The sequence below is a fragment of the Erithacus rubecula genome (genome assembly GCF_903797595.1).
Source record: "Erithacus rubecula genome assembly, chromosome: Z".
In the NCBI taxonomy this organism is placed as follows: Eukaryota; Metazoa; Chordata; class Aves; order Passeriformes; family Muscicapidae; genus Erithacus; species Erithacus rubecula.
The window spans coordinates 25,582,727-25,601,668 of record NC_136661.1 but is presented as its reverse complement, the minus strand read 5'-3'; the positions used below and the strand labels follow the sequence as shown (position 1 = coordinate 25,601,668).

General features: G+C 39.6%; 1 protein-coding gene across 1 annotated transcript; it reads right to left on the bottom strand.

Moving 5' to 3' along the window:
• Positions 1 to 419: 419 nt before the first annotated feature.
• Positions 420 to 18,856, bottom strand: LOC306814158 (protein hinderin-like). Its single transcript, XM_079329949.1, has 5 exons — positions 18,775 to 18,856; positions 14,261 to 14,296; positions 12,469 to 12,608; positions 8,735 to 8,829; positions 420 to 651 (listed from the first exon to the last, which is right to left on the bottom strand). The coding sequence occupies exons 1-5, from the start codon at positions 18,824 to 18,826 to the stop codon at positions 525 to 527; spliced, it is 450 nt and encodes a 149-aa protein (XP_079186075.1). The 5' UTR covers positions 18,827 to 18,856; the 3' UTR covers positions 420 to 524.
• Positions 18,857 to 18,942: the final 86 nt, after the last annotated feature.

Genomic DNA, 18,942 nt, shown 5'->3' with positions numbered 1-18,942 from the left:
TGGGACTACACATACACAGCTTAAAGAAATGCAAGTCACAATCAGCAAGAAAAGAGAATTTGCTAACTGTTTTTACATACAAACAGACAAACAAACAAACCAACTAACCCTACACCAAACAAAAAATCTAAGCTAGATAAACCTCCTAGTACATATACTTAATTTATAGCCATTTAGTGTAGATTCCCTTTCTCTAGGGATGGAGAAAAATGGAACACTATGCAAGTTTTAGACCCAAATTATGATCACCTAACAGAATTGAAAAAAATCTATAATCATATTTTAATGTGCAAATTCCTTATTGTCATTTTTTAGTTGACAAATATCTATTTTATAGCAAAACAACATCATAGGAACAGCTGGATGGCAGTTTAAGCTCAAATGAACCAGTGTCACATGCTGACAAGTCATCTCTCTGATTGCTTTTGAATGGCAGCACATGCAGATTTATTCTATGCCATAAATTAGAACAATTATTTCTCTGTACTTCACTTTTTTATTCCAGTGAGCCATTGCACATATTTTTAAAGGATATCTTCCCTTTCCTTGATGATAAGTTCATTCTGCTCCTCTAGCTGTCTGATCTTCTTCTCAAACGACTCCTGTTCAGCTTTCAGCCGTTCTTCTGTCACCTCTTTTTCTTCACTTACCCTGAAAAGAATTTGAAAAAAATAAAATATATGCCCATAACCCACAGTGCCTGACTTCCAACTCCTCCACCACTTTACAGGTAAATGAATAACAACCTCTCCACCCTTAAATCAGTAAGATACTTACAATGCTTGTTTTAATATATTATACAGGAAGATTTGTATGACTTTATGTAATACTGGTTTTGGTTTTTTTTTCCAAAAACACTGGTCTCAGTAGAGTACCTGCACATTAATGGGCAGCATGGAAGAACAAAGTGAGGACCTGAACCCACAATAGGTTTGTTCAGTCTGATTCCCTGCAGCCATAATGAGGATTCACTGGGATACTTACAAACCTAGGATAGGAACACAGAAAACTCACATAGGAGAGCTTAGCTGACAGGAAGAAAACTCTGGAAAACTTTTCTGTTTCTTAATCTACAAACTAATCCTTCTTTCACCTTCACTGGTCAAATACAAGTCCAGAAAGAATCATTTTTCTTCTTAGCTTTCTCCAAACAAAACAGTTTGTCCTTTTCTGAGGATTTTCAAATATCAAGCTACAAGAGTAAATTTTCCTTTCTGTCTGGGGCATGGCACCCTGTATCTTGCTGTTCAGTGTAAATAATTGGATCAAGATTAAAAGATGACAATGTGAGAAAGGCTTACAATGATCATTTATTCTGCACCTCAAGAGCAGGCTGTAAAAACAATTATTCAGGTATCACGTAGGCAATAAGATCATTATGCACAGATGATCCTGTAACTATGCTAAAAAAACTTGGCTTGGAAATCATGGTTCTATAAAAGCTCCACAAAAATATTAAGTAATGAGCTTAGACTAATAAATATTACTGCTCTGCACTTAGGCAATTTCTGTTGCTGAAGGCTCTTAAAGTTCAGCCTTTTATGATGATGAAACAGCTGCCACAACACAGGTGACAGGAGACCAAAGCAATACAACTTTTAGAAAACTCCAATTTTAACTTCCTTAAAGTGGAACAATCTTATAGGAAGAGGAAATCTTATAGGAAAAAATGAAATATGTATATGTAAGTATCACAATAAGCCTTCCACTTGTTCCATTAGACTAATATTACTAACAGAATGTTTCATCCAAGGAATGAGCCATACATTTATTATCATGGTTTCCCTTAAGAGGGCAGATTTGTTTTGAACTTCCAGCTGAAAAGTCATAAATACCACAACTGGGTCACTCCCCTGGAGTGAATTATAGGCAGGCAGTATTCCCCAACTCCAAGAACAACCCATAGCCCTTCCCATATCAGCTCAAGCAGACTGCATGAAGTTGGAAATTGCAATACTGAAACTCACACTTTTTCTCTACAAATCTAGAGGGAGACAAACAACAGATACCGTATAATCAAATTCTTCAAATTAAGGCAGTTTGAAAGCTTGGATCCAACTATTAATTGTAACATTTCTAATGTGCAGGGAAAAAAAAAGACACAGATTTAGTGTCAAAGCATTCCATTAATCAAATGCACAAGGCCTCACTCACAACCTTGGGCCAAGCCTGGGAAGGTGTGATGAGTTCAGCCTGTTCCTAGGCCACCTCCCCTCCATCACTGTCAAAAGGGCTGTGCACACAGCATTAAAGAAACATGGTAAAGGGAACCACCTATATAAACTCTGGACCTACACCAGCACCTCTGTGCTCCTCAGCTAAGCAGACAACAAACTTTTAAGGAATATTTTCCACGCTTCCTTGCAGTAACAGCCACAGCACATTTGCCACAGGTGCAGATGGAGGCTTTCCCATCAAACTGTGGCCCATTTGTTTCCTCTGAGTCCAGTGCAACCAGATAAATGACTACAGCACATATGAAATTCCTTCACATCATCAGTAAAAGATGCAAAATCAAAAAAAAGTTAATTAGAAAACTCGAATGAAGAACTCAATGCCCATGGACTGAAACAAGAGCAGGACAGGGAACTGGAAAGAACGAGTACCATGTCCAGCATTCTATGAAAAGAAGGAAGCTTGCTCAGTAACTTGAAGGAGTGATGCTGCTTGAGACAAGCACCCAGAAACACTAAAATTGAACAATGGTGCAAGAAAAAAGGTATGAAAGAACAGAGCACTAGAAAAATCAAACAAAACTTAGCAGACTTTACTCATCTCTAGATCTGTGATTTGTTGGTTATATCAGTGTGCATCACATTCACGTGCTGTGTTTGTATTTAACACACATCACAACAAGTTGTCACACTCCAGACACATGAATATATTGTGCCACATATCTTACGCAGTAAATGACTGAGAACAGTAAGTGATCTCAGAAGAAATGTGGCAGTATGTGTTTATGTATCACAAAGCAGGAGACAGCCCATAAAGGGCAAGCAAGATACAAAAGATGGTTACTCACAGGAAGTGGCAAAAGGAAGTTAGAGAAAAGGAACACAAGAATGTTATCAGAATATGCTGGATTTATGCCATTTCCTATAAATAGCACAGCAAGTTGTTTTTTGGGTTTTTTTTTTTTAATAAACTTATTTATTTGCCTTCTGGCAGTAAAGAACAGATGATTTTTAGCAGAACTATGGAGGTCTTCACTGATGCTGTACAAAAACATTACAAGGCTCATATAATGCTCCTCAAAAGTAATTTCACCGTCTGTTCACCCACTTGGGTCAGAAAAGAGCAGTGAAAGAATGAAAGCACAACTACAAAGGGCTCAATTGCTCCACTGAGCAACATGCTGGTATCCAGCTCCATTGTTCTTGCCTCCAGGATCAAACAGACAAATGACAGCTGAGAGCAAACATGATGAATCAGTGGAATTATTGCTTCCATTTACTGTCTGCAACATTTTCTTGCACAGAATTCACACTCACCTACCTTGTGCCACAGCACATGCACCATCTTTTGTTCAAGATTTGTTTTAAATTTAACAGTTCAAAGCCTATATAATTCTAGATGCATTTAAATAAATCATTTTATTTTAGAGGACCCTCTTTAGAAAAACTCATAATGCAAATATATTGACAAAAAGCCCTCCTAAACCATCCACCTTAGGGTTAAAATTAATTCCTAGTTCACCAGTTCCAATTATTATTGTGTGCTCCCAGGTCCACTGCTGATACTAGTATTTCTGTCTGATCTCAAGAAGGAATTGATCAAGGAGTTTGCTGATGACACTGACTCATTCCACTGAGTAAGCAGGACTTATGCTCTCCAGGTGGAATTTTTGAAGCACTGCACAAGTCAACAGCACTTCAAGTTTTATTTGTTTAATGAAAAACTGACATGCACAAGAAAAAGTCATGATAATACATCAACACTACACCAGGGACAGAACTCAGCTCTTTCTGACTAAAGGCAGAGTTAAAAAAGCAAATTAAAAACAGAATCTTCTATTTCTCAAATTTTTTTAAAATGAGCTCTTACCAAGAAAAATCTGAAATGCAATAAGAACACTGCAGCTCAGCTAGTTAAGACAAAAGATAAACTAAACAAAAAACAGAGATGCAGACACTGGGAGCTTCCCTGATCAGTCCTACACTGCCTGGGAACACTAATCTTTTAGTAAATACCAATCTAGTATTAGTCTGCCAACTGGTTAGCAAAGACAAAAAGAGTTGGGTGACCATTCTTGAAAACTACAAGTTTTAAATTCCAGGCAAAGAATGGCATCTGTAACAGGGAAGACCACCATGCAGGAGGGGGAACAGGGGGGGAAGAAACAAAGAAACAGAATTTTCATCCAAGGATCAGGACTCACAAATCTGACACATTTTACTCAAGCATCATATGCAGTTTCCACACATTAGAAAAAGTAATAAAAAAATGCTATGGGCCCAAAACCTAATTGAAATGGCTACACAATGGATAAATTTTATGATGTGCAACCTGCAAAATACAAAACTAGATTTCACAGCATGAATTTAGAGCTACAAATTACTTTTTAACCACAGAAAGTAAGTGTGATTGGTGATACAATAATCCTGGGCATGCTTTACCTATCAACAAAAAGTAATTTCCAGACAAGCTTAGGGACATCTCATTTGCAGTCTCACTGCCTGACCAATTAAGAAAACTGCAGCACAAAATTGATCCTAAAGTAACACACAAAAAAAGAGAAAAGATTGTGATGTTAAAGCCAGGTAACAATTTGGTTAAATGCAAAGCAGTGTAACCCAGGAGAGAAGGCAACACAATAAGCCAAACACACAAGATTTGTAATACAAACCACAGGCAAGTTTTCCTTCCAAGATCTTAAGGACTGGAAGAAAAACAGCAGATATATACTATATTAGCTTTACTGAAACCTCTGCAATGTTTTCTGTTCTGTAACCAAATTAATGTTCTGTTTCGAATCCCATTTTCACTTTTTGTTAGAAAATTTCAATTTCAGCTTCATATCAAAGGCAGTAGAAAAGACTAGTACCCAAACCTACTAGCACCCTGCAATGAGTTTAGGAATCCAGGGTCTTGGGAAGAGGGAAGCATTTTCTCAGTAAGGAATGAAGGGCTATCTGAAGACTGGTTTAGTAGCCAAGTCATTCTGGGCATGCCAGTGATCTTGGTCAGAACAACACTAATATAAATAGCAAAAGCCATCTTGTATCTCATTTGGAAAGCAAAATTGCTCCCTCCCATGGGTGCATAAGGGCATATGACACCTTTCTACCAAAATTGCTTCTGAAGATTTGTTTGCAAAGACAACAGGAAGCAAGCTTTCTCTATCTTATTTAAAGAAAAGAAAAAATGCTAAATAGTTAGATACCAATTTTCACCACTAAAACTAAAAATTAAACTTTCATGAACCATTCTACATCGCTTAGTAAATGCCTTTGCTCACTCAAAAGGCAAACTTCACATGTAAGCTGTACAGGCATCTGTGATCAGGGGAGAAGTAATTATGATGTGCCTGCCATACTAGGAGTCCCAAAGTCTGCATATGGCTGCTTATCAAGTAGGAGCAAAGTGAATCCCTGCAAGCACACACACACACCCACTCTCTCTGCTAAGGAGTTATGATCCTCTCTATTCAGCCAAACACCAAGACGGAAAGAGCTCTCAAAACCTGCATGTCACTCAAAGTATTTCACTCCAGAATACTTCATAATCATTCTCAGAGTGGTGCCTAGCAAGTCCATAATGTCCAACAGTCTGCATCCCAGCAGGCCCTGAGCTGCTCCTTCTCAGGAGAGGCTGATGTGTCCTGACACTGGCAGCAAGTACGAGCGTAAGAATCTTTCTGTGTCTTCACCATGTCACTGCTCATTTCATTACATAACCTGATGACTGCTTCAGGAGCAGCCTGCAGGAATAAAAAGCTCAGAGAGAATCTTCTTTGCCTCTTTTCAAAGGACTTTGCTTATAGGGAGAGAGAAAACTTGCTCGTACTGTGCCACTTTCACCACTAAGCCAGGAGGACCTTACTGAAAACACAAAGATGCCATGCTGGCTGTCTTAGAAAATAATGACTGATCACACTCAAGAATACCCCACTTACTCACAAAGCACTTTGGCATTCATGGGCATGACTCATTCTTTTCAGAAATTCCTCTACAAAAGCAGTTTTAAAAGAATCTGCTGACACAATAAATTTAAAAACCCAAATTTGCAACATTTTTTAGTATTTTAAACCTTGGCTCCAGTCTGCTATTTTCATTTCACCTTAAAAGGATACATTCAAAGAAGATAATGGTTATATTCACAGGTGGCAGCACAGATCAAAAACTACAACTATTTAGCCCAGAAAGGAGGATTAGAAAGAATACAGTTGAGTTCTTTCTTTACACTCTGTCTCAAAATCCAACTCCACGAAATTCCAAACAGCTAAGGTCATGTCAGCCATGGAATCCCCAGCAGCAGATCTTTACAGAAGCTTTTTTTTTTTTCCCAGAGAAAATTATATTAATGTAGCCAGCATCAGAATTTACTCACACCAAGACCAAGTCTGACACTTCAGCAAATTACCAAATGCACTGTCACATACACCCTCAATGTTCAAAAGTGCAGTGAGAATGAGAGCTGGAGGAAGAGAAATAAAATATCAGAAGAGGAAGAAAAGAAAAATATAGCAGAGGTCTCTCCTTCAGCAGTCACAGAAGATGGGGAAAGACTACTAACCTGAACTGCTCAAGCAAGACCTGACTGAAATTCAAGCCTCAGGAATCAATCATAATTTGCAGCTGGTTTCCACACAAACAGAATTTTACCCCTTTACAAGAGCCTTCATACATTACTTACTGATCAATCTATTTCTGTTCACCATGCTGAAACAAACATGCACAAATTAGCATCAACTACCATTCAGAAATTGTAGCAAAATAAGGAACAGTGAGATAGAGTAATAAAGGTCTCACTTGAGCTTTAAGTATTTACTGCAGGACAGTGTTCCTGCAAAACTTTCAACACTCTGCTGTTCCTTTTTCTTCTCCAAAGTAGCTCAGAATGTTCTACTGCTTGTAAAAACTCTCTATCATTGCACAACTAAAGATGAAAATTATGGAGAGTTTTAAAAAAGTGACGAGGTGAGCGGAATTAAAGTTCAACTTCCCTATTACTCTGCAAAGGACTTTTAATTACATCCAATAAAAATATGATTAGGTTTAAAAATAAAAGAGAACTAAGTATAAAATAATAGTGTTCCACTAATTTTACTTTTCAAAATTAATGTTGCTGCACCTTCTATTTTTCTTCAAAGAAATGTCAGGCAGAAATATCAAACTGTCCTCAGGGAAAAATCACAGCATCTGAGATTTAAGAAGAATCCCATGCTCAAATGAATTACTGTACTACTATTCACTAGGGAGCAGTGTATTATGAGGAACAAAGTAATGAAAGGCTTTTTTAATATTAGAATATACCTCTATATATCAACAGTGGCAACTGTGTCCGAATAGCTCCAACATCTGACAATTTGTAACCAGGCTGCCCACCAATCTACTCTTTATGACAGCCTTAACTATACATTTTCTAACACAAGGCATGATAAAATAGAGTTGCAAGCATGAAGAACTTCAGAAATTACTAAAATACTGTATGGCAAGAAATTCTGTATTAGTACAAATTATTAGCAGGTAAAACGGTCCAATGGCTAAGGATAATCAGAGAGAAAATATTCCTGGCTGCACCAGAGAGTTTTTGCATGACCTTGAACAAGTCACTTAATTCCTCTAATTTTCCAAATTTTCCTATATAAAATGAAAAAGGACAGTAATGCTTGCCAATTATTGCACAGACATAAGGGATCTATGTCAAAAAGTATTTCATTATTATTAGAGAACTTACATTTTGTTCTAGAAAAATTTTTAAAATTATAAGTATGTAAAATAACTTTTAGCTCAAAGGACTTTGGATCACCTCACAAGAGCTTCCCCACTGACATGGCAAAGCTGCCAAAGGCACATGTGCTCCTCCTCATTTTTACATCCATTCTGAAAGAAAGAGATTTCCAGAAATTCTGAGGTGTTAGAGACAAAGAGTAGGACAAAAATCTGACTTTAATTCAACCTCTTTTTTAACTCCTTTACCTTTGAGAATGTAAATAGTACTGGAACAAAACTTTAAAAAAGACTTTTGCTAAAGCTGAGAAACTTGCACTATCTCTACCTCTCCTTTCAAGGAATAGGTAGAATCTTTGGAGCTTAAGGGAAGCAAGAAAAAGTTTGATTAGGTGAGTAAAAATTACACAGGCAAATCATTATCAACATGTTCCAGCTGCAAAATCAGCAGTGCACCTTTACCATGACCTTCCCTACAAAAGCTTACCTCTGATAAATAATAAGCATTACAAAGTTTCATAGCGACAAAGTCTGTAATTTCCAATGCAGAATGTGTTTATTTATAGCACTTCATAAACAAAACAAGCAAAATCCTAGCCCTTCATTAGGACATTACAGATGAAGTACTGCTGGTCATGAAATTCTGGCCTCTGTTTCAAATATATATTTAGGGACTCAAAAAGCAAGGAAAAACCAACCAGGCTGCTTCATACTTTTTCCAGCAAGAAAAATTACCTTGTGCAAATATTCAGGTTTTTAATGCAGTTCTACATTGCTTGATGTTAATTAGAGAAACGACTCTCTTTAAACTTAATGCATTTTCAGGTGATGCTTCTTCTTACCTGGCAAGTTCTTTAATTAAGTTTGCAATGCGTCTCTTGTCCTCAGGACACAAATCCTTTAAAGAAGCACTCTTCATTCCTCCTTCATTAGTGCCCTGAAAATTTAAAGTTACATTTTAGAATGTACTGTTTAAAAGAAAACAAATATTTCATAAGCTATTAAAAGCATTTCAAGACTTAATAATTAGAAGCTGAAAGTAGATCAATTCCAACTGGAAATAAAATTTGTATTTTTTAAAACGTAAGTACATTTCAATGAAACAAATTACCAAATTGCAAAGAATTATTTTAAGAGATTTGTAATTCAAATGCAAGCTGCTAGCTTCAATATTAAAACATGCTGGGTAAAGTTTTAAGACATGCACTATTCCTTGATTCATATTAGATAAAGAGGAGTGGGTTCTCATGACTTGGAAATTAAGTGCAGCAATATCCAAATCCAGCTTTGAACTTTATCATATTAAGATCATAACGTAGGGAGCAAGAAAAAAAAATGCTGTCTTAGCATTTGTAACCAAAGCATACAAAACAGCAAAATATTGTTAGCAGAGAGTAAGACCCTTATTTCATTTTTCTAATACAGAGAAAACCACGCGCACACCTTCACACGTGGCTACTGTTGGGCTTTAATGGCTTATTTGCTAGTTTTGTAAATAAAACATTTCAAAGAAGAATCCTGAGGTGCGCCAGGCGGGGGAGCGCCGCACCTGCCGCGTGTGCTCAGCAGAGGGCGCTCTGCTGCTCCAGGCGGGGAGCGGCTCCAAACCGGCTGCGCCCCCCAAAATCCCCGAGAGCCGCTATTCAGCTCCGCGGTGCGACGGGCGAGCACGAAATACGAACCCCAAGGCAAACGCAGCAATAACAGCCATGCTGCTCTGTCCAGGATTTTGGCAAGCTTCAAGTATGTCCAGTCAATCGAAGGAGTTTCGGTTTATACTTGTACAAATAGTACATGCAGTGCTTTACGTCGGATAAAAGAATGCCACCAGATGCCCTGAAGTTTGGCAAAGTCAACGCAATAGTGCATAAAACAATACAAAGCCACCACTGGGCTTTTCTCATTATCAGTAACAGCAGCTGATCTACACGGACCGAGAGGAAGTGACCCCTTTCCTTCCTAGCTCATTGCCTCTTAAACAGCATCTTAAAAACAATTAAAGAATAATGGCCACTACAAAGAGAGGTGGTGTTTTCACACAGGCTCATGTCATACCTGCCAGACCCTTCCTTTTAACTTCAGTGGATTCTTCTCGAGGGGAAAAGGAATTTCACAAGGCAAAATTCAACACTTCTCAAGGGGCATTTGATTTCAGTTTTCTTCCCAAACATATGAAGACAGAATATCTAATTTGACTGAATTCAAGCCAACATATGGAATTGAAGGAATTTCACTACCCATGCTAAAAATGTGTGACTTTTTTTTTTTTTTTTATTAGCAGACAGACAGCAGAACTTCTTTAAGAAAAATTAAAAGTTACAGATCTCAAAAAAGAGAATGAAGCTTGATCACATTGTGAAGGAGATTTTAACAGAAGGTCTCCAAAACTACAACCCAAATCAATCTCCATATTGTCAGACAAACCTTTGTGGAATGAAGAGGAAAACCAGCTTTTTCTATTGCCCACTGGTATGCACAGATGATATATGAGAAATTCTCAGAGGCAGACTTCATCAAAATGAAACTGTGAAATAATGCACAGCAACATCTCAACCATCAGAAGACCACAAAGGAGGTAGAGGCCAAGAATGTTTTGTCTCCTTTTCCCAGATTTCTGTCCTTTCTACACAGTTCGGGACAGAAGACAGTTTTGGAATTCAGTACTGGGAAGATTTTCTCCACACCTTGGAAGGTGACAACTGCATGACAAAATCATGCAGAATCACAGAAAGGACCACAGCAGCTCACCTACTCCAGCCTAGAGCATTTTACTCAGAATTATGTCCAGGCCAGGCTGGATGAGACTCTGAGCAGCCAGCACCAGTGGAAGGTGTCCCTGCCCATGGCAGAGGGGTTGGCCTGGATGATCTTTAGGGTCCTGTTCAACCCAAACCATTCTATGACTCTGTGCCATAGTAGAACCATCAGCTCTCCCTAGACATGCATACAATGATGCTTTGCAGAAAGTGAGTTGCATTGTTTATGAAAATTCCATGCAAAATAAGTTCTTCAATAACAAGTAAAAACATTTGTTCTGTTTGTTTCAAGTATTCAAAGCTTATCTTCAGAGTACAAAGTTTCCATGAGAATTTGGCAAGGTAAGCAAAAAACAGAAGGTTTAAAAAGACAAAAAATGAAACATAGCTTTGAACACATCTTGTTGTCAATAACACAAAAGTGCGAGTCACCAATTAAGATTTTACATATCAGGCATTGCATTTTAAAAAAAGAGTATACCAAAACCCATTTATACAATGGCTTACACAAAAAAGGAGCAAAAACTCTCTAGACAACAAGTAATGCAATCAATGTGCCATTCAACAAAACAGATTTTAATGTGACATATGAAGGCATCTGTGAAGCAGCAGGCTTGTAGATACTCATGAAGAGATGCTTCTACATAAAGACTCTGCATAATGGGGGCTATTTGTGGAATTTATCTGCATGCCACTTAACAGCATCATTTGCAAAGTAGAGGTACATAACCGCCTCTAAAAGCAAGGACTGATAAACAGCAAGGGAAATAGACAAGTCCAGGAAAAGGCCTAAAAATTAATACCAGTTTAATAACTAGTCATGTGTCATCTGAAGGATTCGAAGGGCAAATGACACTGTCAAAACAACAATAATTGAGTAACCTGTCTTTACATCAGAATTCTGAACCTACATGTGTGGCATACAGTCACTCAGCACAAAGAAGGCAGAGAAGGACATCTTAGATGAAGAATGAGATTTAACTGCATGATAATAAAAGCAATGCAGAAGCAGTCAAAGGTTTTAGATCCTGCCTGCATGTGGGAGGATGCCAAACCCCAGTGATTTACAGGCTGGCCCAGGATGACTGCTAGGGAAGAGACTCAACAGTACTCATATGACTTATACAGTCATTTTACTACACAAACCACGTCAGAAAAATGGCATCTCTCAACAGATTTCTAAACATTACAGCATCTATCACAATACATAATAATCTTCCAAAGGAAACCCTGCTGGTTTGGAATTTCTAATGCAAGGAACTGTAGGAAAAACATCACCTAGTCTCACAGGAGGAGACCGCAAAATTGGAAGTAGCTGACATCAACTGACAAAGCTACTTGACTGCTCAAATGCATTTTGAACTTTTACTATCAAAAACAAAAAATTATTTTACCCTTCTAACATGAGCAGGCACAGCAAAAAGGTCTCATTTTGTTATGTCTAATTTAGATTACTAGAGCAATGAAAATGGATACACTGAACAAAACTTCTTGCACATTTAACTAGTAAAGCATAGGTTAGGCAGGCCCTACCCAGGGCTACATGCACTGTCTCTGTACAAATAAACACATAGAAATATAAATAATATGTTTTACACAGCTCCATTTACACACCACTTAAATAAATTAGCACATTCAGCCTTTGTTCTCTTTATATGATAATTTCTGCTAGAAACCCACCATGTAAAGTGGGTAAAAAGTGTAAGAGACTGTAAAAATAACCACTCTAAAACTGTTTAAAAGTTTTCAATCTAAGTATTTTCAGCCATTTTTTATACTATGTGCACTCTTAACAGCAAGAAAAATTAGCCTTTACTGACCTGCTGCCCTTTCACATCTCCTGTACCTCTATCAGGATCCATGGAAACAGAAGCAACAGCTGCAGGCACATTCAGTTCGGTTTGACCAGTTTGATATTTTGGCAAACACCTTGGTCTTAAATTTCCTTTTACAGACACTCCTATAAATGAAAGACAAGCAGAACATGCAGATTATAAAGTGGAAAGGGGCCTTGTTCTTGCCTTGTACAATCAGACTTGCACAAAGGCAACCTTGCCTTAGCAGCTTCTTTTTTTAAAAGAATGAGCACCTCAGGAATATGCCTGCAATTCCCCCCAGCCTCTCACTCCACACAAAATTTCTTTAAGTTGAATGCATCAGCAGAAACAAAGGTGCATGGCACTGAAGGACACCCAGCCACAATGAACATTTCATAAATTCTGAACTGCACATTATGTCTTCAGACTGAAGCTCAGTACAAACAAACTGCATTTGATTAAGATGCAAAAGCATAAAATTGAGCTTCTGCTTTGATACCCAAAGACAGTAAGGAACCAACCAGCAGTAAAGCCATTTAAACTACCACTCGTGTAATAAAATACCATTTTTTCTGTTACCCAGGCAATCTGCTGATGCTCAGGCTGTTTGTTCCTTCCAGGACCAGGCATAAGAGTAAGGCAACACTGCAGTGCACACTCCACAGGTCATTTGTCAAACATTTCCTGCCATAATTAGATCACCACTACACATGGTAAGAACATGAAAGCACTGAAAATCCTGATGCTGCAATTACAACACTGACACTAACACCAAAACCTCCCAGGGCCAGATTAAAACTACTTGGTACCAACTCAAGGTTTGATTTTTGACTGTTCAGAAATGCAAAAAGTTTTAAACAAAAACATATTAGCTTCATTCTAGCAGATCTATTACATTTATTTGGGTAATTAATTTCAGAAGTATACTATCAATTCAAGTGAAAAAACTAAATTATAAACTCTAAGATCTCCTTGTTCGTACACAAAGGAGAACAATGGTCCTGAAATTCTCTTCCACAGAAGGGGTAGAAAACTTCCCAGAGTGAATCAGTTTCCATCATTCAGGACCCCTGCTTTCTTTCCAGAGAACAGGGAAAAACAATCCAACATCACCTGGCATGTGTTTTCTAGTTTAACAGGGATGTTTGGCCAGTAGTTTTGAAGGGTACACCATGCTACCCCAAACATAAAGAGTATAATCCCTCAAAAATTAGAACTGCTGGATAACACACACACAATTTCAGTCTAGAGTTAACCATCCCCAGATACGTTTCCAGGACCTTGTGTCACTTAAAGAGCTGTGTTTGAAAACAATTAAGAGAATTCTGAAGGGGAACTAAGAACATTCATCTTTTCCCCAGCAATGAACACAAGTATGCACTCAGTAAATCAAGGTCAGAAGAACTAATAAAAAAAAAATAATAGCTTTATCTGTACACAATGAATCTTCATTTCAATTGATATCTTCAAAATTTACAAAAGACCTAACACCTCTAATGCTTCAACATTCCTTGGAGACCACATTAAAAATTCAGCTTGCCTTATAAATTGGATAAAGCCATGCTGTACCTGCAACAGAAGCAACTCCCCTGAAACTATTCATCTTATACAGTATGCTTATCTAAGCAGCAGAGCATAAATCCTCTGCTATAATCATATATGTCCCATTACAACTTACAGTGTCTCTCTACCTTAAACACACTTATGTACACAGACCACGTATGTGAAAAGACACTGCAAATTCTATCACCCACAGGAAAAAAACTCTTTGTTTATATCTATTAGGAGGTCATACCTGAAACAGACACCAGTGGATCTTCTTCATCAGAAGCTGCATGTGGCTTTGTTAAAGGAAATAAAAGGAGTGCAAGCTTGGCTCTTTAAAAAGGACTGTAAGAAGTATTTGGTCTCTCAATTTTACACAGCTGTTGATTTAAAAAAAAAAAAATCAACATATTTGGAAGCAAGAAAAGAAAGGAAAACTTGGTTGGGAAAAAAAAAAAACATTACCACAGAGATTACTAAAACAAAAGGCCTTACTCCTTCACTCTTCATTAACTTTCATCCTGTAAAATTCATTTTAGAGATCACCTTTGCAAAAGATCCCAGGGCCCAGCCCCAGTTACAAGAGCAATTACTAAGATAATGAACTAATAATATTTATTTAAATTCAAGCAGTTTATTGTTATGCTGGGAACATCTTGATGTATAGGGAAAGCAAATTCTGAAACACTTTATTGATATTGCAATGAAATCCATTTTGAGCAATACATTCTAAGAAACACAAATGAAGATAAATGCAAAAGGTTTCAAATTGGTCATTCTCATCTGATCATCACATGATGAGTAATACATAAAAGCCTGAGGACTGATTTTCTTTTAAGATGTTTCAAGAACTTTCAAATATCCCAGAGATTTAACTATCAAATAACTCGACCACAGAGAACAATTTAAAATCAGAAACAACAGAAACCTAGTATTTGTGCTATTAGCAGTCACTGTGACTGTTAGCAGCTACTGAACTTGAATCCCTGCCTCCTAAAAGCCACTAAAAATAGGACTCAATATAATTCAGGGAAGGGTGTAAATTATACTGTCTTCCTTAAAGGAGCAGTTTCATTTAGCTGAATGTAAAGATTGTTATTCCCACATAAATAACATGCTTGTGACTTAATCCCAGCCAGCAACTCAGCACCACACAGCCACTCTCTGTCCACCTCCCTGCCCCAAGTGGGTAGGAAACTCAGAGAGAAACAGTAAACCTCATGGGTAGAGATAAGAAAAGCTCGATAACTGAAACAAAATAAAATAAAATAGGATAATTATACTAATTGCAACATAAAGGGAAGAGGGAGAGAGAATTAAAATCTGAAAGAAACAAGTGATGCACAGTGTAGCTGCACTCTGAGCAATGCCCAACCCTTTCCCCAGCAGGAACTGGCAGTTCCCAGCCAACACTCCCCAGTTTATGTACTGGACACAATGTTCTGCTATGGAATCTCCCTTTGGCCACTTTGGGTCAGCTCTCCTGGACAGGATCCCTCCCAGCTTCTTCTGCATCTGCTCACTAGCAGAGCATGGGTCACTCAAGTCCATGTTTTTGGGTAAGCACTGTTGAGCAACATCCAAAACATCAGTGTGTTATCAGCTTTAGCCTCGTGGTAAATACAAAACACAACATACCAGGTACAAGAAAAAAAATTAACTCTATTCCAGCTGAAACCAGGGCAATACTAAAGTGGAAAACAACAGCACAGGGCACAAAATTTTTCTCCACTCTCTTTCATTTACACCCTTTTACTTCCCTCAACCTTCTGTGGTTCACAAATTAACTCATTTATCTCATTTCTGCACTTTTAACAGATAAATGCATTTAAGGTTTTGCAGCTGTATTCATACAATAAAGTAAAATCGTGAAAATATTTCAATGACCCTATACAAACTCTTGCCCTAACTAAAATTTGATTCTCATAGTAGCATCTCAAAAACTTAATTTAGTAAATTACCACACAGTGAAGAAAATTAGGAAAAGTCTAGGAGTTTCCCCCTGTGGACAGCAACTTCAGTCAACAACCACTATACAACACACAACTGGTACTAGTCACACTGGAAGGGCCTCATCACAGGTCCACTTATCTTGTTGAAGCACTTTATCACTTGTAAACAATCATCACTCATCAGCCTCACACCAGATTAAAAACACATTCAGTGAGTACTGCTGTCAGAGACAGTTCTCTACAAACACTGAGAGCATTTCTGTTCTCACTTGTGAGCTGCAGCCTGCCACCTCCAGCTGCCAGAACACACTGCGGGGGCACAGCACAGGCGGGTGAGGAAGCTGAACAAACTCCACTTTGTGGAGACACTGTGCGTGCCCTCTTTTCAAAAAGCACTAAGGTGGATCAAAAGTCAGAGTCTGGATTGCAGCCCAGCCCAAACAGCTGTGTCAGCACAACCACAACAGCAAGCTGCAGGGTACTGAGAAGTGTATGTTCAGCTCACACTGCTTCAGGAAACAAAAAACTTCAGCACGGGCAGTTCCTGCTCAACTGGCATACGGTTAATCTGTGTGTCAACACATGGCTATAGGAAATAAATCAGTCTGCCTAAACAACATCCTGCTTTTTGAGTGTGACTCTGGTATTGCCAGCTGCTGTGGATAAACTCCTAGTAGCAGGATGCAAGGACTAGTCAAAGCTGTCACTATAACTCCCCCCAGCTACCAGGACAACTCTCCTGGTGAAGCTTTGCAGCCCAATAGAACAACTCAAAGTTAGAGCAGGCTATCTCAATCAGCTGGACTGAAAATCACAATGACTCAAGGACTGGTTCATAAGCAATGTCCCTGACTCAGAGTAACAGACTGGAAACAGCACCATCCTTAACCTTTTAACATTAATTTGCTGGCACGTGCCTCCCAAGACTGCCAGTAAGGCAGGTATAGTATTATAAACTTTGTACCACCATGGCTAAAGTTCAGTGCAACGGCAGAGAGAGGCACTGGAGAAATTCAGCACCTGAGTACAGCTCACTCATCCAACCTGCCTTACTGTGCTGAGTCGATTCAACAATGATGAACATTTCAGTTTTCCAAATGTATTAAAACAATCTAACAAATTCCCCACCTGCTCCTCTTTCATTGAAAGCATACACTACCATTACTTTTAAATTGTGCCATGTGTTTTTCTAAGAATTTAAACTTTCCAAGATCAGAGGCAACACTGCCTATTCACCAAAACATGTAGAATGAAAATGGTTGTCAGGAGGAATTTCATTTGTTGTAATATCATGATGCATGAGGCCACTGGTGGGCTCAAGAAACCATATTTAGTCACGAGAAACAACCTATTAACTGATAAAAACAGACTGCTAATGTAATTGCATCAACACTTCCACAACTGAGCAGAGTAGTGATAGTGTGGCAATAAATCCGGTATGTGCCACACACCTTCATCCCATTCACAGCACAGAAGAAGTTGTAAAAAATCCTTTTTACTTAATACAGATGGGAAATCATAACGATGTGCTCCCTAAACAGGCCGTGGGATAGCTGGCCTATTTCACTTGCACACTGTCCCAGTGTGTGTACAGGCAAACATAAATAAAAGAGCAATAAAAGAGCACACACACATACTCTTCTTTCCAATCACTTCCATTTGATGCTGAAATCCCACTCTCAGTCTAACTATTGACTAACTCAACCACAGAGAACACCTCTCATAACCGCACTAAATTGTCAGCTTCCAAATTCCCACCAGGCCAGACTGTCAGTTCTACCCCAACGACTTCAAGCTGCCGAGTCTCCAGCTCAGCCACACAAACCCAAACACCAGCAGCAGCTTTGGCTTCTCTGAGCCACACAGGCACATCTCTCCCAGCCAGGCCTGTGCAGGCTGAGCTCCCCACACCACAGCCATCCATCGACGTGTCCAGCCCGCGCAGTCTCCCCCGACAGGAGCCTGCAGGTGCTGAGGATGAGCCAGCGCTGGCCCCTCACAGAGCCCTGCGCATCCCACACCGGCTCACCCAAAACGCTCTGCTCACAGTCCGGCTAAGGCGCCAGTCACAAAAGACAAATCTCTTCCCTGCTCGGCTTCTAGCCTCAGTTTTAAAGAATCACAGAATCAATGAGGTTGGAAAATACCTCGGAGATTATCAAGTCTAACCTATGAGTGGACACCACCGTGTCAACCCTGAGTGCCTGGTCCAGTCTATCCCTGAACACCTCCAGGGACCCCACCAGATCCCTGGGCAGCCCAATCATCCTTTGTGTGAGCAAATCTTTCTAATGTCCAATCTAAACCTCTCCTGGAGCAGCTTAACACTGTGTTGTCCTGTCGCTTGTCACCCGGGAGAAGAGCCCGACCGCCACCCGGCCATAGCACCACAGTCACTCCTCAGCCTCCTTATCTCCAGACTGAGCAATCTCATTCCCTCTGCTGATGCCCTTAAAAGTTCCCATAAGCTAAACGCAACTTTCTCACTTCCTATGTATTTACTCGCCCCGGGATTTCACACTTGGGTCACACTGAAGAATTCTTACGACCCTCCCTTCTCTCCCAGGTCACTTTTCCCTTGAAATCTCGTTACCCCCTACAAACAGGCACATACCCAATCCCTCTCTCCAGGTCAAGCCCTCACCACATTCGCCAGCGGAACTCCCACATAGCTCCTGCCACGGCCACAAAACCCCAACCGACTCACAGTGCAGCATCGGTTCCACGCCAAAGCCCCCGACACACCGCCCCGCACGCCCCTAGCGACCCCTCCCGCCGCTGTCCCTTCACACCGAGTCCCAGGCAAGGATACAGCCCCGGCTCCAGCGAGCACCTCCACCCACACCGGCGGCCGCCGCCGCCATCTTGAAACAGGCGCCACTCCCCGCAAATCCCCGCCGCCCCCCCGGCTCTCGCCGTCCATTGGCTGCCTGCGCCGAGGGCATGCGGAGGATTACAGGGCATGCCGGGAATCGTAGTC

Excerpts from the sequence above, each read along its gene's own strand:
- LOC306814158 (XM_079329949.1), bottom strand. The coding sequence starts at position 18,826 with ATGGCGGCGGCGGCCGCCGGTGTGGGTGGAGGTGCTCGCTGGAGCCGG. Across the intron at positions 12,609-14,260 it reads TCCACTGGTGTCTGTTTCAG|GAGTGTCTGTAAAAGGAAAT; the intron begins GTATGACCTCCT and ends TTTCATTTATAG. Across the intron at positions 652-8,734 it reads TTAATTAAAGAACTTGCCAG|GGTAAGTGAAGAAAAAGAGG; the intron begins GTAAGAAGAAGC and ends AATTCTTTTCAG.